The sequence below is a fragment of the Nicotiana tabacum genome, chromosome 8, assembly GCF_000715075.1.
Source record: "Nicotiana tabacum cultivar K326 chromosome 8, ASM71507v2, whole genome shotgun sequence".
Lineage (NCBI taxonomy): Eukaryota > Viridiplantae > Streptophyta > Magnoliopsida > Solanales > Solanaceae > Nicotiana > Nicotiana tabacum.
Window position 1 is genome coordinate 74,575,816 of NC_134087.1, and position 25,519 is coordinate 74,601,334.

The 25,519-nt window shown below is 39.0% G+C and overlaps 1 protein-coding gene across 1 annotated transcript; it reads right to left on the reverse strand.

Moving 5' to 3' along the window:
- Positions 1 to 285: 285 nt before the first annotated feature.
- LOC107780529 (putative E3 ubiquitin-protein ligase ARI7) lies at positions 286 to 25,089 on the reverse strand. Its single transcript, XM_016601084.2, has 15 exons — positions 24,598 to 25,089; positions 23,685 to 23,809; positions 23,326 to 23,431; positions 23,101 to 23,191; positions 21,867 to 22,039; positions 20,499 to 20,603; positions 20,329 to 20,417; positions 6,358 to 6,465; positions 6,035 to 6,125; positions 5,799 to 5,888; positions 4,469 to 4,516; positions 3,990 to 4,061; positions 2,978 to 3,077; positions 2,750 to 2,876; positions 286 to 844 (listed from the first exon to the last, which is right to left on the reverse strand). Exons 1-15 carry the CDS (start codon positions 24,775 to 24,777, stop codon positions 682 to 684), a joined length of 1,668 nt encoding a protein of 555 aa, XP_016456570.1. The 5' UTR covers positions 24,778 to 25,089; the 3' UTR covers positions 286 to 681.
- Positions 25,090 to 25,519: the final 430 nt, after the last annotated feature.

The following is a 25,519-nucleotide window of genomic DNA, read 5'->3' on the forward strand; positions in this document are numbered from 1 at the left end:
GATCTTTCTGTTATTAAGGAGAAGACAGATCTAAGAAGCTTTTATACTATTCTTTTAGCTTCTATTTTAAACAAAAATTCACTCTTAGTCGACCTTATTGCTATAGTAGATAAAGCTTCGTCACTTTACTATTATAGTGAATAAAGTTTAGGGTGATATTTTCAGAGGCAAAACAAGTCATTCTCCGAAAACATTTTCGGGTTATACCGAGCAGACTGAGATCAGTTAAAAATGCTGACATGCTACTCAAATACGTGAAAGGATTATCTGCATAAAAGAAACTTAGAGCAATTCCCATAACAATGTATATAAGCAGCATATATCATTATATATACACACAAGGAACCCTTATACACAAGTGACCAGTAAGAACAACAGCACAGTTATGTTTGCAGCCACTGCCCACTTTCCCTGAAAGAGATGAGCTGATAGTCCTGCACCTAACTATCACAGACTATTTACAACAAAACCATTAGTTTCCCCTTGAAGATGCACAAGAGCAAACTTCATTTTCAGGGGATCTTTTTTACCTCTATGCTGTTCTCTGACAATTGGCTTCAATTAGAGAATCATCAACCCCTCGTTTGCCTCTTGTGAGTATCCGTCTTTAACATACCCATCTGAACATCATATTATCCCACAAAATCCCAGTATATAGTCATCCAAGTATTCGCTTGAGTCTCATGTCCGAGTGGAGCTCTTACCCCTACCACCTCCTTTGGCCTTGCTGCTCCCAGCTACGTTCTTTGAGCTGGCTGCCTTACTACAAGCACCTTGGGAATCCACATCTGCAAGACCATTCTCCAGTGCTCTAACCAGATTCTCAAAGTAATTTCGGGTAACACTGTTGCAATTACATAAAAACAGGTGGTCATTAACAACAACATGTTCGAGAGAGGCGGACTTCCACAGGAGAGTCAAATAAGTTTGTTACACAGTAGTGTTATCAATCAATCAATCAAGAGGCTAATCTCTTTTGTTTGGGCCGGTAGCTAAACGAAAGTCCTCGCTTTCTCTTGAACAAGGGAAGGGCAGCATATAGCATTAGCTTCAATTGAACAAGCTCAACCTTGAAAAAGAAGGTGGGAGGCCAACGTTGAATGCTTCAACTTAGCCACTCAGTAAGATGTTGGAGAAGCGAAATATACGAGATCACAAACGTAGATTGCTCGCGGCCAAATATGAATTGAGACGAAAGCTTTATAAAACCCTTTGTAAAGATACCGATCTCCCTAGTGATATGCGGGAAGGGGTTTTCAGATCTATTTAGGGTTTAAAAGAAAATCTCAAATTAAAGCGTTGTTTTAATGAAAAAAATCGCAAACGAAAAAAGAATAATAATTTATGCATAACTCAAGATCAATAATTCTTAACATGAAGAATTATACAAAGAAAAGAGTTAAAAATTATAATTAAATGAAATAGTTATCGTTTAGTGATGCCCAATTCAAAAAGGTGCTCATGGGTGAAGAGAAACACACTTTAGTGATTAGATGCTCGAACTTGAACCAAAGCGCTACGCTAAGTGAGGCAAAGTACTCAGCCTACTTTTGCATCTAGCTTGAGGACTTAGGTGTGCCACATGCACCTTTGACAATACTGTTACACATGCGTTAAAATGGTAACATCTGAAGGAGATTATCTGAGCATATGGCATCACTGCTTAACAATAACTTCAGAGTAATAATATGTCCGATCATTTATGTAAAGGCAGAATTTAGCCTAAGAAAGCATAAATGGTTAGATCTTGGATGCACAAGCCATTCCACCACTCTAACCCCTAATTTGTTCTCTCCTCTCACATCCTCATCTATCTCCTCACTTAGTTCTCCGCCTCCAGCCTAGAGATTCATCTTGCCCCAATTCCCTGCCTTACCACCCCCACTACACCCGGAGTCGGGAGGGGCGGAGCTAGTGCTTTGGTAATGGGTTCGGTCGACCACAGTAACTTCGGTTCAAGCTCTGTATTTGTCTTAAAATATTCGTTGAACATGTAAAATTTATTAATTTAGAAACCATTAACTTAGAAAAGACCAAAATCCCGAACCCATAAGCTTCAAATCTTGAATCCATCTCTTTGGTTTGTTTGGGGGGGGGGGCGCTCTCCTGGTTCACCCTTCACAATTTTGCCGATTAACCTATTCATTTTTGTCTAAGCTACAGATTTATTTCCCCATGAGGATGTGCTGGAAATCAATTGATGAAACAAACAGTTCAGCTTTGTAAACAAGAAATTGTTGCATCAAATTGTTTTATTTTTGTACATAAGCGTAAAGTGTGAACATGTCCCAGTGCTTAAGGACTAAACGGTATTCAACCCATTCTGGCAAGATTGTAGTTCTCCCTTATGCAATGTAGCTATCAAATGCTTCCTAAGCCTGAATGAATCTAGGCTGATCAAGAAATTACCCGCAAATAATAATTCTCCCTAAAGCAAATCGAAGCACCAGCACTCATGACCCATCACAAACCAACGAGACTATCAACCATCATTGGACCAGCCTAAACCCCCTACCTATTTGCTCCGCAGCCTAGGGACTGCAAGTGCACAAGTAAATTTAATAACCACAAGGGAAAACACTTCCACTTCTCACAAGCTGAATCATATACCTGGACTATGCTATCTTCAATAACAATCACATTTAAGTAAAACTATTAAACGAGAACTCCTAAATTAATTCAGCAGAGTACCTCTTAACTGAAGAAATGTCCATATTTAATGCTTCTAGGCAACTGTCAGATAAATTACCTTGTTAGACCAGCGAGCTTCGTACGGAAATCATTGAAATCCTTGGACGGTCCTGTAGCATTAAGGTAAGTTTGGAGTTCCTTTTCAGCACATTGATGAAGCCTCTCTAAACCAGCCTCTGCCTCACCTGTACAGATGGTCGCATACAAGAAAGAAACAGAAGCATGAGACAGGTTCACTGTAGATGCTTCAAGAACAAGCAAAACAAAAGATCAAATCTTTAAATACCTTGTAAGTACTCAAAAAACTGCCTTTTTGCATGCTCATGTTCGGGTAGGTAGTATCCATATGCATAAGTCCATTTTAACACTCTCCTACATTCAACTATCTGCAATTTGTAACGGGAAACATCAATTGCTCCATATTACAAGCCCAATAAAAGAACAATTCCAAAGTTCAGAATAACTAAAGCATCAACTACTGATTACCGAATGATAATGTCCGACTTAAAAAGTCCTATAAATAAAACTATGAGCTTGCCAATATCAAAAGGTTTAGGCATCCCAGTGAGTAGGTTTAGGCATTCACATATCAAAAGGACAGAGGATCATCCCACTGAGCAGGTTTAGGCATTCACATATTACTCATTTTCAACCAAAGCTTTTATGGGGAAATAGCTGTAGAGAATTGCATACGAATGGGAAGCCCTATGGATGAAAATTATTCTTGCAAAAGCCGTCTATAAATAGAAACTATTTTTATGTCTTTCATCTGAATTTGCAACCTCATGCGAGGCGCATATGGAAAGGAATGTGATGGAAAGAAAGGATTACTCAAAAGGGACCAGATCCAAATTTCATTTGATGTGTGATGCTGGAACTTAACCTTGAAAAACGAATCCCCAACCCCGGATGTATGGTGCCAAGACTTATCTTTGAAAGACAATTCCCCTCGCCCTCATCCATTATCAAGGATAAGGAGGCCAGAGTAGTACAAGCTTTGGATACCAACTGTCCTCGGACATAGGTTAGGAAACCAATTCAAAACAGGGAATGGGATGAGGCTGATGATTTCCTACAAAAGATACAAGCACATGTACCACATCGAGGGTGAAAAGCCAATGTGGATAAGGCCAACCATGAAATGATTCCCAGGGAAGTCATATTATAAATTCTTATTGTTCAGAGGAATGCCAATTTGAATTAACTTATGTTTTGTATGATGTAAATGTGAAGAAGAAGAAGAAGAAGAAGAAGAAGAAGAAGAAGAAGAAGAAGAAGAAGAAGATTGCATTGTTCACCTGTTGCCAGGATTCTAAAATGAACTTCAACTGTGACTCGGGCTGGCACTGTATTTCACTAAGCTTTTCAAGCTGCAGAGATAAACCAAAAGCTTACATTAAACACATATTTGAGGAGATATCACAACGAAAAACAAATGCTATGCCTTGAGAGATAAACTGGAGCAAAGAAAAAGACTCTTTTCCAGCAAACAAATTCTTCAGCATTGAGACTCTTACGATGTCATTTCATTAGCCTGTGTATAGTAAGTGGAGCAAAATCACAACCGGGTATCAAATATAAATCAAAACCAAGTAGTACAACAGTAATACACACTGGTCCTACAGCAAACCAAGATCAAATCAAACAACAGCCACACTTGATAGATTCCAGATCAAATTTACGACTGCAGCCGAGTTTCAAGTATCTTCACATAAGCGAAAAAAGTACACCATCGTACCAAGAATAACTGTTGGATGTAGCAGATATCATTACTTACATGAACAGTTTGCATTTGATGCAGATCTGCCATTGCTTTTTGCCTCGACTGCCATTAGGAAAACAAGGAATATTAGGTTTACAAAAAGTGAACGAAAACTCCAATTTCACAAATTAATGTACGTTTCACCATTATCGAGAAGTATACGTCAAGAGGAACTCTCAATTTCACAAATCAATGGATGTGTCACCATTTTCAAGAAGTGTATAATCTGTTTTCAGAAAACAGTAAAAGAAGAGAGAGCTCACAAGAGATAAAAATCAGTGGCATCAGCTGATAATCTCATTTCTATTCTAGGCATCAATCATCAATAATTCCAAAAGGTAACTGTAGATTCCAATTCCAGTATCTACAAAGAGGAGAACCGGAAAGCAGCAGCAAACAGGGTAAATACCACATAACCCTAAATCCTCCTCTCACACTCCATAACAGATCTTCTCCATGCACAAAGGCTACAGAATATTGGTGCAACTTCAACCAACACTGACAGATTTAAATGTTCATAGAGAGAGATGTTTCGGCCAACTGCAAATCTCCGGCAAACAAGGCATGATAATTTGATTAAGCTGAGTTTTGGTACAATCAAAGGAAAGGTGATTGGATTAAATTTGGTCTAGGCAAAGAAAAATGTATCTCATAGCTGGCAGCAAACCCTTTGACATTGTCCAGACAGCCCCCGACACGGACATCTGTATGGGTGGGTAGAGAGGTTGAGAAGCTTCAACAGGCGAATGATGATTAGCAGACCGACTGTTACTATTGATGTGTGACCTAAAAATCAACAAGAAGCACACTCCCTTGACATGCATAAACAGGATGTGCCTATGCATGACTAATACAAGTATTTGTAATTCATTTTGGTGTTATTAACACCATAGACCATGGTGGACTGTCAAGCTCCGATTTTTACAAATTGTTTCCTCTTCATTGTGTCAACATGGTTTCTGCTTCAATTCTATAGAGATGCAAAAACCTATCCAGTTGGCAAACACCCCTCGCAGGTTCTAATGACTAAAAGATGTGGCACAAAAATATAGGAGCAGACTCACATACTACATTTTTGTATCCTGCAACCCAACCTAGAACATTGGGGAGCCAACTAGACCTTTAGGCCAACATTAAGGACATTTAGGAAAAAGATATCCCCCTTCTTTACCAGTTTCCTTTAGCAGTCAGTCTCAAAGACTAATAATTAAAAATGCCCATGGATATTGGGTGAAATCGATGATTAGAGAAAAGGGAAGTACTAACAAATAAAACCAACTAGAGAAATACCCACTTACACACAAACAAGAACTGAAAATCTTTAGCCAAACAGAGTTATTCATACCGATTGGTTGGTTGCCCAACGTTCGTAGTAATGTGTGTATCTCTCCAGAGAGTTTTTGGCCATCTCTCTCCTCCTCTCAGCTTCATCATACTATATGCAACAACGTATACATCAGTATATAGGACATCATCTATCACGTTCAGGATCAACAATTACAACAAACCCAAATTCAAAGAATAGGTTGTAAAATAATAAACTGCAATTCATTTATGCACAAACCAGAAAAAACAACTCACCACGCCCTCTTGTTTTGCTGATTCATAGCGATTACATGCATAAAATCCACCAGTCCTTTCCCCATGGTCTGACCACGCACCAAGACATAACCTACAAGATATAATACACCACGAGTAAGGACTTTTGGGTAATCACATATTCCAAAATGAGTATATCCGGTGATCATCTACTTTAACATGTATAACAAAGAACTTCAAGACATGTTCATTCATAGATATGTTTCTTTTCTTTTGCGCTCCCACAAAAAGAGTACAAGGTAGGTAGTGAAGTTCAAGAAAGAGCAATCTAATGTACAGAATAGGTCTAGGTGTCAAAGTCTTACCAGCAAAACTCAAATTTACATGGTGGCGTACAAGTCATGTGCATACACCCTTGGTTCTTCTCAATTGGCCGCTTGCACTTCGGACAGGGCTTGGAATTAGCCAAGATCCTGTAATCACCACAAAGGAAAAGTTAAATGTCAGACAAACAAGCCTGTTTTTATCTGCGATCTAATAAGTGTAAGATCTCAGCATATTAACCAAAACGATTTCAACCCAAACTGCAGTGGATAACAAGAAACACTGAACAAAATCTATAGAATTATAGATCAATATAACACGTTATCCACTCCGTTGACAATATATATCACAATTATTAAGTGTTGTAGACATATAATAAAAATACAAGTGTTCTATCTCTATCAACTTAAGCTTTCAGATGAGACGGTACATGTACATCAACATGATACTAGAGCAAAGAAGATGTGAATTTGAGTCCCTTTGCAATCGATCAGCAAAATATTTCCACGTGTTTGACCCAAAAAAATCAAACCATGCGTCTGGGATCGTGGTGACATAAACTAAAACAAACAAAAATGCTAAGCTGCTCAGAATCTTCAAAAGTACCGCCAAGTGTGTGTAGGATCCTCCGAACCTAATGCTTTTTGGAGGATCCAACAAGGGTGCGGCAGCATATTTGAGCAACATAGAAAAAATATCCACACTCTAATAACTAATTCTTTTAGATAGACAGTTCATACACTTCAACCTTGACATCGAGACAACGGTTGAACATAATCATATTTTTTCTACTATATTAGCATCATTGTCTCAACAGCAAGGGAAGAGCTAGTTAATAATCAAAGCCTAAATCTTTATTCATAGTTTTCTGTAGTAATTGGCACATAAATTCCTCTTAAAGTGTAGAGAAAGACCAAAAAAGTCCCACCAGCTTGTGGGAGAGAATGTTCGAGTTCTCCGGAAGCTCCCCTATATCTTTCCTTCCAAATGATCCTCATAAACCCCGAGTTGCTTCTCATGTTATACCCACTCCTCTGCCTCTTCTAAATTTTCAACCTTGAATCATGTCTTCTACACATCAGCATTATCAAATGAAGTCCGAACATGTTTCACACAGTTGATAAGCCTCCAGGAGCTGGGTAACTAAAGAAATAGATGATTGATGTCTTTTCGTGCATTTTAAAGATGAAGTACCACTGACATAGACTTCCTTCTTTTTTCCCTGTACCATCAACTGTTAAATGGCTGCTATGCTGCTGCTCATGCAAAGAGAGATGCATTCCTACTTATTCCAAAAATCATTTTTTTAAAAGGACTCAACAGTGAGAACAACCGATGAAGCTTTTTGTGCAACTTACCTTCATAAGTGCTCTTCGGATTCATAGTGAGAGAGGAATGTCACCACCCTCTCTCCCTGTTCTAAAAATACCTCAGTATGAATAACCCATGCTCTCTGGTCCACCGCAAGGAAAAAAACACTATCCAAAACTACTATTTCTCTTCTATTTTATGATGAACTCTACTCAACATTTTTTTTTTTGTGCGAGAGAGGGGGGGCAGGTAATGGTTTCAATGATAAGGCATCCAGAAATGCAAACTTATAAAAATTGGTTCTCATGTATAAGATATAGAATCGACAAACCTAAGAAGTTGCACTACATTATTTTTTTTTTGGAAAAATGGATAAATCATATATTTCATTAGTAAGAGTACAAAGAAGGTACTGCAGAAAAATCACATCAAGAGATAAAATTGCACGGCGTTACTTACATCCAAAATGTTTTTCCCAGCTACATGAATTCAAAAGGAAACTAGCTTTTAGGGAAGGGATTGATCTGTTCTCCTTGGAAAGATATCTTTTTAATAAGTCTACTTTTCTTTTTTCTTGAGCTATCATAATGGTTCATTAGACAAGGCTTTTTCGTTTTTTTATAAGGACATGGGCTTCTCCAAAGCTACAATATTTCATGTTCTAAATCAATAAATAAGATAGAAGTCCATAGTTGATTAGTACAAGTATACAATTGACTAGTGACCTTTAGCCCGGGCTAAGCACAGACCCAAGTGCATGCAATAAATTAGAATTATTTTTAGACTAAAACTATAGATTTAATACATACATAGATTTTATGAGATATACACTAAGTTATAATATTGCAACACTGTATCATGGTAGTTGCTCTTTCGTTCGGTTCAGTTTTTTGCTATTTAAAATTGTAATATTTGATTCTTTGATAGTCAGCTTAAAATTTTACCTTTGGTTGTGATTTTCAGATAAATGAGCTATTACAATTATTTCATATTTAGTCGATAAAATGTATAACATGGAGGAGCAAAGTTGTTTTCTTACTATGTGTGCATAATCAGTTATATTTCGTTAGATGAACTTAGCCTTAATTTGCCCTGTATTGACATTTGTACCTGGAAAAACCTATTTGGACTCCAAGGAATGTGTTCAAGAAAAAAAAAAGACGCAAAGGAATTCAAAAATTAGTTCAAATTTGACTATAAATATCAGATGTTTTATATAAAAACATGCAATATACAACAATTAAAATTAGTTCATATCTTTCCCTAATTTTTCTATTTTTCCTGAAACAAACAAAAACTAAGTTTTAAAAAGCTTTGCACAAGTCCTGATGCAAGTTTGTTCATCCATTAGAACTTCTAACTATCTGCCCAGAACTTGCAGAAGTTCTAAGTTCTGACCTGCAAGCTATTTTTGTAAAACTAATCTAAACGGTGTCACAACTTAAACAGTGGCACGAAATCAGCCTATTAGTGAAAATCACCCATATCTTTTGTGTGTAGAATATCAGTGTCATATGTAACTCTATGATTGAATTTACTTTAATAACTGAAAGTCTTTGTTACCCCCTTTATTCCGCCTTATGTGGCACTATTACTTTTTTTTTGATGAAGTAAGAGAGTTATCATTGATAGGCATCAAGTAGATGCAGAATAATTACAAAAGCAAAAGTAGTGTTAGCTCCAGTACAATGGTTGCTAAGCTAAGTTTAAGGAGCTAACAAAATCCAAAAAATTAATTGGGCAATTTACAGGTAGGGATGGCAATGGGGCGGGGCGGGTGCGGGAGGGGTGGGTTAAATTTTTTTAAAATTTTTAAAGCGGGGCGGGGCGGGGCGGGTTGCGGGGCAACTTTGGTTGCAACTGCAGAGGCTGTTGTAGTTGTTGCTGCTGCACGCCGGAAACAACAGGCTATGTGAAAAGCAGATTTCAATTATAGGGCTTCTACTAGTTGTACATAGAGACCTTTCTATTGGAAAAGTAGTGTTGTTGGTTTCATAGAGACCTTCCAATTGTCTTGAGAAAAAAACGGTGGAGGGTCCATTAGAAAAGAAAGTGAAAACAAGTGTGAGAAAAAGATTTGTTTTGCCAGAGAAGATGTTTTTTCTTATAGTTCTCCAGCTGTTTCGTATAATTAATTTAAAAAAATTAAAGAAAACTGAAAAAATAACTACGCGGGGCGGGTTGAAATTTTTGTGGGTCTTGCCAAACCCGCCCCGCACCCGCCCCGCCCCGCCCCGCCCCATTGCCATCCCTATTTAGAGGGGCAAGAGTACACCAGCTGTATAGGTTGGTTAAACAGATAGCCTTCAAAGTGTGTGTTGGGGTTGAGATTCCATCAAAACATCTGTGGTTCCTTTCATTCCATAAACACCAAAAAATAGTAGCTGGGATCATCCTCCAGACTTTTTTGATGGCTTTATCAACTCCGCAAAACTGCAGCATTCATAAGCATCTTTTATTGGCTGAGGCTGAACCCAACTCAGTCCAAAAACAGAGAAGAAGAAGTTCCAAAGTTCTGCTGCAACTGGGCAGTGTAGTAGAAGATGACTGGTGGACTCCAAGTTCCTCTGGCACATGTAGCATCTGTTAACCAACTGAATGCTCCTTCTGGTGAGGTTATCCTGGGTCAGACAAGCACCATTTAGAGCTGTCCAGAAAAAGCAAATCACTTTGATGGGAAGTCTAGTCCTCCAAATAAGTTTTCAAGGCCAGTTTTCAATCATTCCATTTTGAGAACTCACATGATTATAGCCAGCTTTAACTGTGTATATGCCTTTGCTAGTGCCTTCCCATGAGATTATGTCTTGCTGTGAATCTATTACACTATGGCCTTCAGTCAGAGCTAATAGGGTCAGAAAATCATCACTCCCAATCTTGTAGGTTCCTTCTGAACGTGACATTCCATGTGCTCCCTTCTCTATTATCAGCAATAGTGGAGTCATGATTGCATGTAATTGAGGCAAGTGCTGGATATGATTCTTTAAGTACAATGTTCCCCAACCATTTATCTTTCCAGAACTTCACATGTGCTCCACTCCCAACCTTGTATGATATGTTTTCGAAGAACTCATCCCTGAACCTAGAGATGTGCTTCCAAACACCAGTGCCGTGTGCTGATGTAGCTCTTTTTGTGAAAGAGTTGTTCTGAGCTCCATACTTAGCCGAGATTACCTTTTTCCAGCAACCAGAATCCCCTTCCCCATACCTCCAAAGCCATTTGAGAAGCATGCTTTTGTTGTGTAGCTTAAGATCGTTTATACCCAGGCGCCCATCGCCTTAGGCCGAGTACATCTGCTCCACTTTACCAAGTGGAATTTGTGCTCCTGGCTGTTACTTCCCATAGGAATGAGCTTCTTAATTACTGAACTTGGCGTAGGGAAGAGAGTCATGTAGTACGTAGGAATGCAGTCAAGCACACTGTTGATTAGTGTCAGCCTAACCCCTATGGATAAGTATTGCATTTGCCAAGTGGCAAGTCTCTTCTCAAATTTCTCAATTATGCCATTCCAAATCCCTGTTGACTTGAATTTCGCTCCTAGAGGTAAACTAGGAAATGTGCCAGTGCTGCAGCTGAGAATCCAAGCAAGTTCTTCTAGATTTGCTACCTCTACCTCATTGACCGGGTATATAACACTTTTCAACATATTGATGTGCAATCCTGAGGAGTGTTAGATTGAGATTCTGAACTTGTGGTTTGTCGGCTTCATAGAAATAATAAAGAAGGTGGGAGATGTTAATAGCATTCAAAGGATCTCTTCCCACTTGGAACCCCTGTATCCACTGCAATTGCTTTGCCTTGTCTAGCATTCTTGTTAAACCTTCAATAGCTAGAATGAAAAGGAATGGGGAGAGAGGATCTCCTTGCCTTAAACCCTTTTGTGCGGAAAAGAAGCCAACTGGTCCCCTGTTCACCAGCACCGAGTACTTCACAGTCTTTATGCAAAATTCAATCCACCTTATCCATTTAAAACCAAACCCCATCTTCTTTAACATGTTTATGAGATAAGACCAGTTCAACTCATCAAAAGCCTTTCCAATTTACAATTTACAGAGAATCCCAAGCAAGCCACTTTTGGTCCTCCAGTCCAGTACTTCATTTGCTATAAGAGATGCACAAGAGATCTGTCTACCCTTTATGAATGCATTTTGCTCCCCTGAGACCAGCTTCCCCACCACCTTCTTTAACCTTTCAGCCAAAACTTTAGCCACCAGCTTGTAGACACCACCAATTAAACTAATTGGTCTATAATCCTTCAGTTCCACTGAACCTCTTTTCTTGGGAACCAGTGCTATGAAAGAGGCATTACAGGATCTAACCATGTGACCTGTTTGATGGAAATAATTCATTGCATTCATAATGTCACATTTAAGGAATTCCCAAGCGTTTTGAAAGAAAGCCATGGTGTAACCATCTTGGCCAGGCACCTTGTCTGGCGCACAAGATCTTAAGATTGCCAACACCTCTTGCTCTTAAAAAAGAATTTCAAGGGAATTTCTTTCCTCCAGTGAAAGGGTAGCCAACCCTTCGAAGTCTACTGTTGGCCTCCATGGTTCAGATTCTGTGTAAAGCTTCTGATAGTAGTTCAAAATTTCAGCTTTTATGCGATCTTTGTCCTCTGTAATCCCCTCACCAATTTGAAGTCTTTCTATATGATTCTTCCTTCTGTGAGGGCTTGCCATTCTTTGGAAAAATTTGGTGTTTCTGTCCCCCGCACTTAACCATAAGCACCTAGATTTCTGTCTCCATGAAGTTTCTTCGGCAATAGCTAGCTGCTCCAATTCTAACTTCAGGTTGAAGGCCCTTAGTTTCTCATCTTGAGACTGCAGTCTTGATTCTGTTGCTTGTTCTAGTCTACTCAGTTCATCAAGAGCCTTGCTTCTTTTCCTGTCTACAAGCCCATATACTTCCATGTTCCAAGTAGAAATATCTTTTTTAAGCATTCTCAGTTTTTGAGTCAGTATGAAATCATGGGTGCCTTATATTTGGTAGGACAGCCACCATCCTCTGACCATGTCCAAGAAACCTTCTACTTGGAGCCACATATTTTCAAATTTGAAATAGGAAGGAGATGCTTCCCAGTCCCCGCTTTCAAGAAGAATTGGCTTGTGATCAGATAAAACTCTTGGCATTGCCACCTGCTTCACAGGCGTGAAGCATTCATTCCACTCCGGAGAGATTAAAAACATGTCAATTCTCGAGGCTTGGAGTTTTTCCTCCCCTCTTGACCAAGTGAATTGGCCTCCCTAAAGAGGAAGATCAATGAGTTCCAGGTCTTGAATTATTCTTGAGAACCCTGACATTGCCCTAGATATCCTTGAACAATTGAGTCTTTCACTTTAGAATCTGCAAACATTGAAATCTCCTCCAATTACCCACGAATCAGACCATAGCCCTCTAACTGCCGCTAGCTCCTCCCATAACTCATCCCTTTCAGGATTTGTGTTAGGTCCATAGACTCCTGTGAAAACCCACTTGAAACCTTCTTGGATATTTTCAATCTACATGAGATGGTGAAACTCCCCTTGTTGTATGTCAACACACTTCCAGTTTCTTTTGTCCCATAAAATGATGATTCACCCACTGCTACTTTTGTTTCTTGCAGACATGATATCTGCCCCCCATTTCTTAATCAAAGATTTCAAAGTACTCCTCTTTTTCCTTTTGTTAATCCCCCGTATATTCCAGCTGATGATTTTAACTATCATCCGGGAGAATTTTGATGAGACCTGCCCTTGTCACCGCTATCATTCAATTCCCATGTTAGTCAATTAGGTTCGACCATGTCAATTGGGAGTTCCTGGATTTCATTATCATGCGGGATGGATCAAGTTTTGCATTTCCTCAGTCAGATTTTCTGTCCTGGTTAATGGTAGCCCGTGTGGTTTCTTTGACAGCTCCAAGGGTCTCAGGCAAGGTGACCCCCTATCCCCATGCTATTCATTTTAGTGATGGATGGTCTGAGTAAAATGATGGATCATGCGGCGGTAGGAGGCTTCTTGAGGAGATTCTCAGCTCCGATCGGAGCGCTCAGTGCTCGGAGAGTCTCATTTGCTTTTTGCGGATGTCACCCTGGTTTTCTGTGAAGCCGATATGGATCAGTTGACCTACCTGAAGCAGGTACTGCTGTGGTTCAGATAGTATCAGGACTCAAAATCAACCTCGGCAAGTGTGAAATTTTCTCGATGGGTGAGGTTGCTAACATCGATGCTTTGTCTTATGTTCTCAGATGTAAGGTGGGTCTCTTCCCACTACCTGGGTCTCCCATTGGGCGCTTCACATAAGGATACTACGGTTTGGAATCCAGTGATCGAAAGGGTTGAAAAAAGATTAGCAGGCTGGCAGAAACGGTACTTGTCAAAAGGCGGTATGGAAGTGCTTATTAAAAGCACTTTATCGAGTATGCCCACCTATTACTTGTCCATATTGCAAGCTCCTGTGAGCATCACAGAAAACTAGAGCGGCTTCAAAGAAATTTTTTTGGGATGCGGCGGATGGAACTAGAAAGTTTCATCTAGTGAATTGGCAGACAATCACTTTCCCAAAGAAGTGGGGTGGACTTGGAGTAAAAGAACTTAAGGTATTCAACAGAGTTTTGTTGGGGAAGTAGTTGTGGAGATTCAGGGTAGAAGAGCATGCTCTATGAATGGAGGTCATAGTAGAAAAGTACGATTCCATGGGAGGGGGTTGGAGGACCAAGGCAATCACAACACCTTTCGGGTGTGACATGGGGAGGAGCATCATGAAAAATTGGGAAACCTTCAATGGCAACATCACTTATAGGGTGGGAGATAGAGGGAGAATCAGCTTTTGGAATCATAGGTGGTGTGGAAAGGATACTCTGAGGGTCACTTTCCCACGTCCTCAGAGTTTCAAACCAGAAGGAATTGATGGTTCAACAGATTCGCAAAGAGCATGAAGGGAGGGTAGTATGGGACCTCTCATTTAGAAGGAACATGCAAGATTCGGAGATTGCGGAGCTCCAAAATTTGTTGGCACTGCTATATGGGCAAGACAGGCCCCAGCCATCTTGTGATTCTTGGAGATGGGGGTTGCGTGGCGATGGATTGTTCACGGTAAAGTCCTTTTACCGGAGTGTGTTAGTGAGAGAGGAGGCCACTTTTCCATACTCCTCGATCTGGATTCCTAAGGCGCCCACGAAGGTGTGCTATTTTTGCATGGCTAGCGGCAAGGGGAGTGATCGTGACTGCTAAAAATCTGCGAAAGAGAGGAATTACACTTTAGTTGGTGCTACATGTGTAAAAGCTCAGGGGAATAAGTTGATCATCTTTTGTTGCATTGCCCTGTGTCCTCGGGTTTTTGGAGGGCAATCCTGAATCTTTTTGGTGTTCAATGGGTGGTGCCAAGCACGGTAAAGAAAATATTATATAGTTGAGCCGGTTTCCGTAGAAGAAGAAAGCAAAAGGCATGGAAGTTCGCCCTGTTAGCTCTCATGTGGATAGTTTGGGGGAGAGAAATAGGAGAGCTTTTGAGGGGATTGACTCCTTTTCCACATCTTAAAAATAGTCTTCTATCTTTGATCGCTTTTTGGTGCACTCATATAGCCCCTACTTGTATAGAAGATTGAGCGTCATTTGTAGAGAATCATGTTCTAATTTAAATTCTCTATTTTTTGGTATACTTCTTGTATACGAGAGTTTTCTCCCTTTTGATTAATACAATTTACCTTATCAAAAAAAGAGTTAAAGAGATATTTATTTGACCACTATTTTTCATATACAAGTATTTTTAATTATCGACTATCGTGACCTTGTTATGTAGTTCTAAATATGTAAGTTTTATTTCAAATAACAACAACAACGACCCAGTAAAATCCTACAAGTGGGGTCTAGGGAGGATAGTGTGGACGCAGACCTTACTCCTAACCGATGGGGCAGAGGCTGTTTCAGATAGACCCTCGACTCAAGAAGACAAAAGACGAGAAGAGATAATATATCAGTACCGTCAACAAAAACCATAAAAATAATAATAGCAACATAAAAACCAGAAAATAAATGGCATGCAATAACAATAACCAGTAAATAAGGCCCGATGCTATGAAAAACGGAAGGATAGTGAGAACACAACATTAACCACTAGCCGTTTAATATCAACCCTATCAAACTAGCCTCACCCCCGGTTCGAATAAGAAAAATGCTCGACTACCTTCTAACCTACAATCCTAATGCTCGACCTCCATACCTTCCTATCAAGAGCCATGTCCTCGGAAATCTGCAGTTGTGACATGTCCTGCCTAATCACCTCTCCCCAATACTTCCTAGGTCGCCCTCTACCTCTTCTCGTACCCGCCAAGCCAAACGTTCACACGTCACCGGAGCATCAAGGCTTCCCCTTCGCACGTGCCCGAACCATCTGAGTCTCGCTTCCCGCATCTTCTCATCCACAGGAGTCACGCCCACCTTCTCCCGAATATCTTCATTGTAATCTTATCCATCCTAGTGTGCCCGCACATCCACCTCAACATCATCATTTCTACTACTTTCATCTTCTGGATATGAGAGTTCTTAACCGGCCAGCACTCTGCCCCATACAACATGGCCGGTGTAACCACCGCTCCGTAAAACTTACCTTAGTATCGGTGGCACTTTCTTTTCACACATGACTCCAGATGCTAGCCTCAATTTCATCCACCCACCCCTATAGGTGTGTAACGTCCTCATCGATCTCTCCGTCACCCTGGATAACCGACCCAAGTTACCTGAAACTACCTCTCTAGGGGATGAGCTGTGATCCAAGCCTCATGTCCATGCCCACTTCCCTCGACTCGGCGCTGAACTTGCACTCCAAGTATTCTGTCTTAGTCCTGCTCAACTTGAAAGCCTTCGACTCAAGGGCTTATCTCCAGACCTCCAACTCCCGCCACATAAAACGGAGGTCGTATTTAGAATTTGTAATTATATTTGTTCTTATTTAAAAGTATATGTTCTAAGAGAAATTGCATATATAAGAGTAAATATTATATATGTAAACTTAATAGAAACATACTTATGGTTTTAGTGAAATAAGAATGGTGAGCTAAATGTAAGGAATGAGGATTCATATTGCAGCCCCAACTTGTTTGGGACTGAGGTATAGTTGTTTGTTGTTGTTGTAGAGAAATAACAACAATAAACCTAGTGTAGTCCCACAAGTGAGGTCTAGGGAGGGTAGAGTGTATGCAGATCTTACCCCTGTCTTTAAAAAGGTAGGGAGGTTATTTCCGGTAGACCCTCGCTCAGGAAGGAAAAAGTATTTATTCTTATATATTTATTAGTTTCTATATAGAACGGTATCCATTCTTATATACGTGTATGTTATGTTTATCATTTTACAACCATATTCAAAGCTTGATCAGGGGTTGTGGAACAAAAAAGCTTGATTAGCGCATTGCTGCAATTTTCCTAAAGGAACAGCCACTGGGAAGTGAAGCTATGGAAGTTTCAAGATTGGAGAAAAGAGAGAAAAAAAGAAGAAAAGTATGGAGAAAAGCAATGAACTGGTGCCCTTATCTAAACATTTGAGAAAACATTCAAAGAGTTGTTAGGTGTCCTCACACACCACCTTTTGATGCCATTGGCAAAGATCATAATTGTCCCTGTGAGGACGATGAAAACTTCTTGTTCTCATTTATATATACTACTCTCTCCGTCCAATTTATGTGACATCTTTCCTTTTAGTCGGTCCCAAAAAGGACACCTTTCTTTATTTAGTAATTAGTAACAATATTTTTTGTTAAGCTGCCCATTTTATCATTTTATAACCAGACAAATATCTATGGCTTATTTTAGACCACAAGTTTCGAAAGTCTTCCTTTCTTTCTTAAATTCCGAGTGTAATCAAATACCGTCACATAAATTGGGATGGAGGAAGTAATAAAATATTGATCATTCACCAACCCTTGTGTCACATGTTTACCTAGTCACCAGCTAAGTATCCCTTCCCCCTATAAGCGGTATTATGCTCCTCTGTTCCACTTTATATGAAACGTTTTCCGTTTTAGTCTGCTTCAAAAAGATTGACACCTTACTATATTTGAATACTCTTTAATTTTAAAATTCTTAGTTAACCCTTAACATGAAATGTTGAAAACCACAAGGTTCTAAAAATAGTTTTGGTATGTTATACTATTAGTGTTGTAAATAGCGAGCGCTACGTCGCTAATAGCGAGTAGCGAGGCTGTGTCGCCATTTTACTCTGTTGCGTTGCGATTTACGGAAAGCGCTCGCCTCTGCCTGTGTAGCGAGAGGTGAGTGTAGCGAGATGCGACTGTAGCAAAAGGGCAAAGACTAAAGAAAAAGGTCGTGATTAGGGCTTGAGCTCTCGGAAGTTTCTTTCTTCTTCAACCTTCGAACAACAGAGCAGCCAAGGAGATTTTGACCCAGCCCAGCCATCTTCTTCATCTGAAAGCTTCAAGTTTCTGCCATCTTCTTCATCCAAGTCGACCCAACCCAGGCTCCTTTCTCCTTTCTCCTTTCTCCTTTCTCCTTTATTTTTGCTCTGTATTTTGTCGAGCAACAGTGCAGCAAAACAACAGAACAAAGAGTCTGTTTTTGTGCTCTATTTTTCGAGCAAGCAGCAAAGGCTCTTTCTTTCTTTCTTCCCTTCCGCTTTCTTCTTCTCTTATTTTTTTTTTGGCTTTGTTTCGAGCAAGAAGCAGAGGCAAAGCAGAGTCTCTTTTTAGGCTCTGTTTTGTTTTGGCTCTGTTTTTCCGTTATAGACTTATAGTCTTATAGAGTAGAGTTAATTGCATATTGACTTGATAATTTTTTTCTATAAAACAGCATTGAAATTGCGTCAACCAATAGTAATAAACGAAACGATATAGCTTGGAATTATGCTATACAAGGCTCATCAAGATCCGCAATTAAATGTGTGTTTTGTGAAAAAAATATATCATGGTGGAATAACTCGTCACAAGCAACATTTGATAAGTGGATTTAAAATGTAGTACAATGTCCTCTTTGTCCGCTCGAGGTTAGGGAGGAAGTAAAAGCATTTGTTGAGAAGAAAAATGTGACAAGAACTCAAATGAATTTGATGAAGATGATGAAATGGATGAAGATGATCAAATGGGACCTCCCCCCAAAAAATAAAACTCAAAAGATATCTTCAAATAGTTCTAGTGGGTCATCCACGGCATGTACGGTGACAAAAGGTCCTCTCAATCTTTATTTCTCGGCAAAACAACAAGAAAAGGGCAGGTTTAGAAGCCAAGAAGATTTTGAGGGATCGCACCGTAAGTGCCTTTGCAGCATGGATGTACGATGCAGGGCTTCCTTTCAATTGTGTTAACTACAAAACTTTTGATAAATTCATTGAGGCCGTAGGACAATATGGCCCAAGAATGAAGCCTCCTAACTATGGCCTATTTGGTTTACAGGCGGCCATTAAAGCCAGAGACATAAGGTCGCCAAGTAACTAACTTTAATATAGATACCCTTATAGCTTTAATTTAATTTATTTGATTTATACTTATTAACTTTTAAAATATTTTTCTATAGTTGAATGGTGGATGCAATTTGGACATCAAACTCCAAACTTGCAAAAGTTTGCCATCAAAGTACTAAGCCTAACTTGTAGTGCATCTGGATGCGAGAGAAATTGGAGCATATTTGAGCATGTAAGAAGCAGATTTATTATATTAATTAATATATTCTATATTATATTATTATTATTAGTATCTATTAATTAATCTAAACAACTTATGCACAAATTCACTCCAAGAAAAGGAATAGGCTTGAGTTATCTCGTCTAAATGATCTAGTGTATATTAAATACAATAGAACACTGAGGCGACGTTATGAAGCTCGTGATACCATTGATCCAATTCTGTTGGATAACATTGACGAGGCAAATGAATGGTTAACTGGAGCCCCCAAAATCATGAAGATGAACAAGTGTATGTAGGAGATGATCTTGATTGGGGTATTGTTTCTATGGCAACTGAAGTTGAGGAGAATATCTATGATCTTAGAGGGAGTTCTTCAAGTTCAAATTACAAGGGAGAGGGAGTAGCAAGTTCAAGCCGGTCCCTAATTGATAAGACTCCGAAGATGAAGAAGATGATAGCCAATATAATGCTAACATTCTTGAAGTTCTAGAATTTGAAAATGTTGAAGAAGAATAGATGTTGCTTGTTTTAGACTTTTAATTTATTAATGTACTATGACTATCTATTGAGTTTTTAATTTTTGAATTGATATATTTATTAATATATTATTGTTATTGAGTTTTTAGTTATATATATAATATTTTATGTTTTTGTATAAATTGTCGCTTCATATCAAAAAGGCGAGCGCTTCATTGCGCGCGTCTCGCCTCAGTGAAGCGGGACCTCGTCGCTATTTGTCGCCGCACGCTATCCAAAACACTGTATACTATATATTTTGATGTGCCAATGGTCTTCCTTTCTTTCTCAAATTTTGTGCCCACAAAAGCACTATTACATACAAGTAAAAGGAGCGAGTACCTTGTTACTGATCTAAAACAGAAAAGATAATCATTCTGGAGAGGAATAACAGAAGGAAAACCATCAAATACAACAGCTTTAAACTGCACAAATATATTACCAAACAAACACCAAAAAGAAACAGAAGCTCTCTGTTTTTTTTCTCAAGAACAAAAAATTCTCATTCATCAAGTACTAACAGAGATATCAAAAGACGAAATAAGAGTGCACAATGAGCATAAGATAAATACTTACCAATTCATGTTTTCTGACTCGGCACTGTTTTTCAAAATCCATTTGGCCACAGTATCACAGTCCACGGGCCGATGAGCCTCTTCTGTACACTGCAAGGGAGCAATGAAAGAGTAAGAATGACGGTCTCATGAACTAAAAGATAAAGCTAATAGAAAATTGATGAGTCTTACATTCCAACAAAAACTGAAGGAACAACCGCAAGTAACGTCATAGCTTCCACTTCCAAGATCGTACTCTACTGCAGAATCACAACCTGGGGCAGGACACCATTTTGTCTACAGAAAACAAGGTAAACAAAGATATTACGCTCGTACCAACAAGGCAAATAATCAACAGTGATGGGAAGAGCCCTCACGACCCAAAAAAAAAATAGACATGTCAATACAAGTGATATATAACAACCAATGATAATTTAAGTACTCCATGGAAGATCCAAACCACTCAGAGAGATGGCAGCATCAATTAATTTATAAATGTGAAGGGATATCCCCTATACTAGATGTATACATCATTACTAGAAAGTTCATGAAAAAACAGATCATCTATACCAGAAGGCAGCAAAAAACTGCAAAGAACATGTACAAACTATTGCTTATCTTGAATATCGGATAGAAAAAAAAATGCAAAAGATAGAAACAAAAATGAGTGAAAGAGAGCAGGAGAAGCAAAATTATGTATAAGTGAGACTAAAGACCAAGAGATTTGTAGTTAGCGTTGCAACTTATCACCAAAATAATGCAGAAGGACAAAAGCACTGAACTCTGAGCAACTGCCTCGCTTAGAAACATACAAGAATTAGCCAATTAGACAGATGTCGTTCCCATTACAATTGTTATGCAGGTCCTCTACCAGATTCACCTCATTCCTGCCTTTGTTTCAACATATATATATATATATATATATATATATATATATATAATATTTATATATAATTTTTAGCTAGCGGATATACCAATTTTATATTTTGCCCCACTAAATTCATATGCAGCGTATACATGTGCTTACAGAAGTATAAAAGAAGCATAACCACTTCGAAAGGAAAATCTTAGGCCAGCGGATAAATATAATTCAGAAGAATATGTGAGTAATTCACATGGAGCATATCGTTACTTCATCAATGGTTCAACCAAATATTCATCGGTAGAACAAAAGAATCTGAACTATACAAGTTCTCAATAACATCCATTAGTTGATTATGGCATTGTTCCTGGTCACAGTCTTGATAAAGTAATGGCAACTAAATAAGTATTTTTCCTCATCGCATGCTGAATAAATAAATGCATACAGAGTGAGTGAGCAAACTAAACAAGCACCTCTCCTGTGATATGAGAGACTCAAATTCACGAACATATTGATGCACAAATAATCCTTTTGCACCATGGTGCAACGTCCAACGTAATATGCCTAGCTCATTAAAAACCAAACTTTGACCTCATGTGAGAAGCACATGAGACCTTTCAATTTGAGCTCAATGCACGGCCTTGCCTTAATTTTCCTAGCATTAAGACCACACCAACCTGGCAGCATTAGACACCTACCTTTCTATTGTCTTCAATATAGGATCTAAGAAGGTAACGATAGTACTTGTCCTTATCTTCACCAGATGCCAACGAATCAATCATATTTTGACCAATGGCAGCATCACATGATGGGTCAGGACACCGCAGTGTTAAGCATCCAGGGCCATCATTAATGGATGTGGTAATGTAAGCTGCCAGAACAAGCACAAAACCATTAGACAAGAAAATAAATGGCCCACGCAAAGACATGGAAGGTAAACGACAACCAAAATTCTTCAGTAAAAATTTGAACACAATAAGAGATGCGGTGGATTGTTCTCCCTTGCTGATGCTGCACTAAAAGCCTCACTGGTAACCATTTAAGCAACAGTATTCATGATTGGTCCTCAATTTTTTAAAACAAGCTTCAATTTAATCACTCAGTGTACTCCCTCCTAAAGCTAAGATGATAAACATAACAGCCCTCCTTCATTAGATAAAGCCACCTCTTCTGATAGAATTCCCATCATGTCTCTTAGATTGTTAGACCAACTTAGTTATTTTCTCTCTCAAGCGTGGAAGCAAACATTGAGAACAAGGTCATCAACATTGAAATTTTGGTGATGCTATCCTCCAGACTAAGTGATAAGTCACTCTCTCCTATTATTTAGTATTCATCACAACTTGGAGGGTACAATTTTATATTGCCCCCCTAAATCCCCATACACCACTTCACCATATTGCTCACACTATGTTGCCAGCATGGCAGTATTCAAAAATCTGACATTTGACACCCTCACGTGCATCAAAATTTTATATTGCTCCCTAAATGATCCACACACACCATTTCAACATATTGATAACACTAAGTTGCCACCCCGGCAGCATTTAGAAAGCTGATATTTGACACCCTCACGTGCATCAATGAAGTGGAACTGGAAACTAGATTGCTGCTTGGTAATACAAGGGCTTCCCCACTTTTCCAAGATGACCAGACAATAGATCTTAAGATGTGCATACTTAATTGATACACAGGTCATGGTTACTACTAGCTTGACACAATCTGGAAAGTAAAACTAGTGCCAAGCTTCTAGGGTTTGCACGTACAGATGGCTACACTTTTTAACAAGGGAGGATTTGTAACCCGGGAAAAAAAAAAAGAAAACAAGTAACCGGACAATAAACCTCAAAGCGCATGAAAGTTTAGCCACTTCCTTCAATTTCAGAGCAAAAGCAAAACTATAGTGGCCAAAAGCTTCCACAAGAAACAAACCTTTCCAGCAACTAGTACAGAAAGGATGACCACACTTAAGAGATCTTATGCCATCAGGAGGAAAGTTGTCAAAGCAAATCCCACACGCCACCTGCCAAGAGGAATCTTGGTGAAATAAGCAATATATATAGATTTGGGTCACCAGGAGAGAAAGCTGTATCAACCAATCATTGATTATTTGGCTAAAAATTGCATCCGTCTCTGCAAACATAGTAGAGAACTTACTTCCTTAACTTTTGAGAGATGGATAACAGACTTCTCCAACAAACCGACAGACTTGCGAACTCTTTCTTCATCAGCAAACCACTCCTCATGCACCTTGTTCACACTCCTAAAATCATCACAGTTCTAGTCTTTTAAAAACAAGTCAAGCAGGAGGAAAACCAAAAACCAAGTCCGTCTTAACTCATATACAAGCATATACAAGCGGAAAGCACAAGAGCATAGGATGATGCACCATTAACATTTCCAAAGATATTCATCAAGTCAAAGCTACAGAACACATGTCAATACAAGCAATAGCATCCAAAGGCACACAGAATAACTATTAAGTTGCTAGGTAGGGGGGAAAAAGATCAGGTTACCAGTTATAACGTCGAAGTAGTATACAGGCAGCTTCTCTTTGTAAGGACAGAAGAGCCGAAATTGTCGTTATATCATCTTCCTGTCGTTGACGTATATCTTCTTCCTTCAAGACTGTATAATATTTCTGCAAATTGCAACAGCGGCATGTGAATACAAAACCGAAGAGGTATTAATGACTAAGAAGAAGGAGAAACCAAACAAAAATAGCACAGGTAAAAAGGGAATTCTCACATATCGGAGCCTAAATTAAGAGATGCTACTTCTAACACATCAAAGCTGTCATAAATCAACTCTAGCCCAGGAGAAGCCCCTTTGTAGCACATTAAAGTGATTACTAGCTAAGAATATACCGTTGTTCCACACTTGCACCAGAATCAAAAAACAAAAACAAGCAAGTAAATATAACTGACACAGCAATTCACTATTCATTAGGATTCCAATAGACTGTTCATTTATGCTACAAACCATATACTAATTCCTTTAAAAAGTTGGAACATCGTCCAGAATAAAATTACATAAACCATAACATCAGAACTGATCAAAGTCCACAACCCCATCAATCAAGATAGTCTACTGTTCATCAAGCAATGCCTTTCCATAGTTTAGACAATAAAAAAGAGTAACTTTTGAAGTCACACGGCGCAATTATTCTATCCTCATGTACGAGAATACAATAAAGAAGCAGGTTTTATAGTGAAATTCACTTCGAAATAGACAACACAAAACCTAACATTGGGACCCATCATAATCCGCAACCCATCAAGCAAGATCATCTACTCGTCCCTTTCCACAGTTTAAGACCAGGAAAAAGACCCCAATTCCAATAACCACTCATCTTGATCTTACTGCTCTACATAACAATTTCTGAAAGTTAGAAGAAGTAGTGGGATGAAACGGGGCAAATTTCAGTACCTGGGAGCGACTGACAGCTTGGTCATTGGAATCATCAGATTCATTACCCATGAAATCATAATCAGCATCATCACCGTCACTATCCAAAGCATCACCGCCATAGCCATCACCGTCACTGTAGAAATCCTCATCCACCGACTCCATATCATTAGCATCGTGCATATCATCCTCAGACTCCATCGCAGTTCAACCCCTATAGATGATCAAACCAAAGGGAAACACCCAATTGCAGCTAAAATTGATGCTAAAAAAACCTAAAAGCGAGAGGTAAATAGGGCACCTTTTGGAGAGGGTGAAATTGGGGGAAAAAGTAGGTTGATTATGGTGTGGGGAAAAGGGGAGATTAGGAAATTGATTTTTTGTAGAATTGTTATTGTTATAATAAAATAATAATGTTTGAAAGGGAACAGTTGTCGTGTCCAATTCCAAAGTCCACAAAGGAAGTGAGAATGTGTGGTTTGATTAGAAAGGGGTTTAAATAGGAGAGAAGGAAAGGGCTTTAGAAGTTTGGTGGGGGTAGATGAAAAATTGGGATGTTTAGTGGTTTTTCCCCTCTCAACATACTTTCTTAAACAGGCTAGTAATAAAAGTCTTAAGAATTACTATAATTAATTAAATGCCACACTAATTATATATTTGCGTATTTAAATTTTTTACGCATTAAAAGGAATTGACTTAATTGAGTAGAGTTCATGAAACTAGGGGTAGAGCCGTCAATATGGGCTTAGTCCGTTGGGCCAGCCCAACCCAGCCCGTGATTTAGCAGGGCTGGGCTGAAATTTTTGGAGCCCGTTTAAAAATGAGGCTTTTAAGCCCGGCTCGAGTAAGCCCGTGAGGCTTGACTGAGGCTGGGTCGGGCCGGCTCGTGGGCCTAATAAAATATTTATTTAAAATATATAAAAAAATAAAAAGTATACTGCCT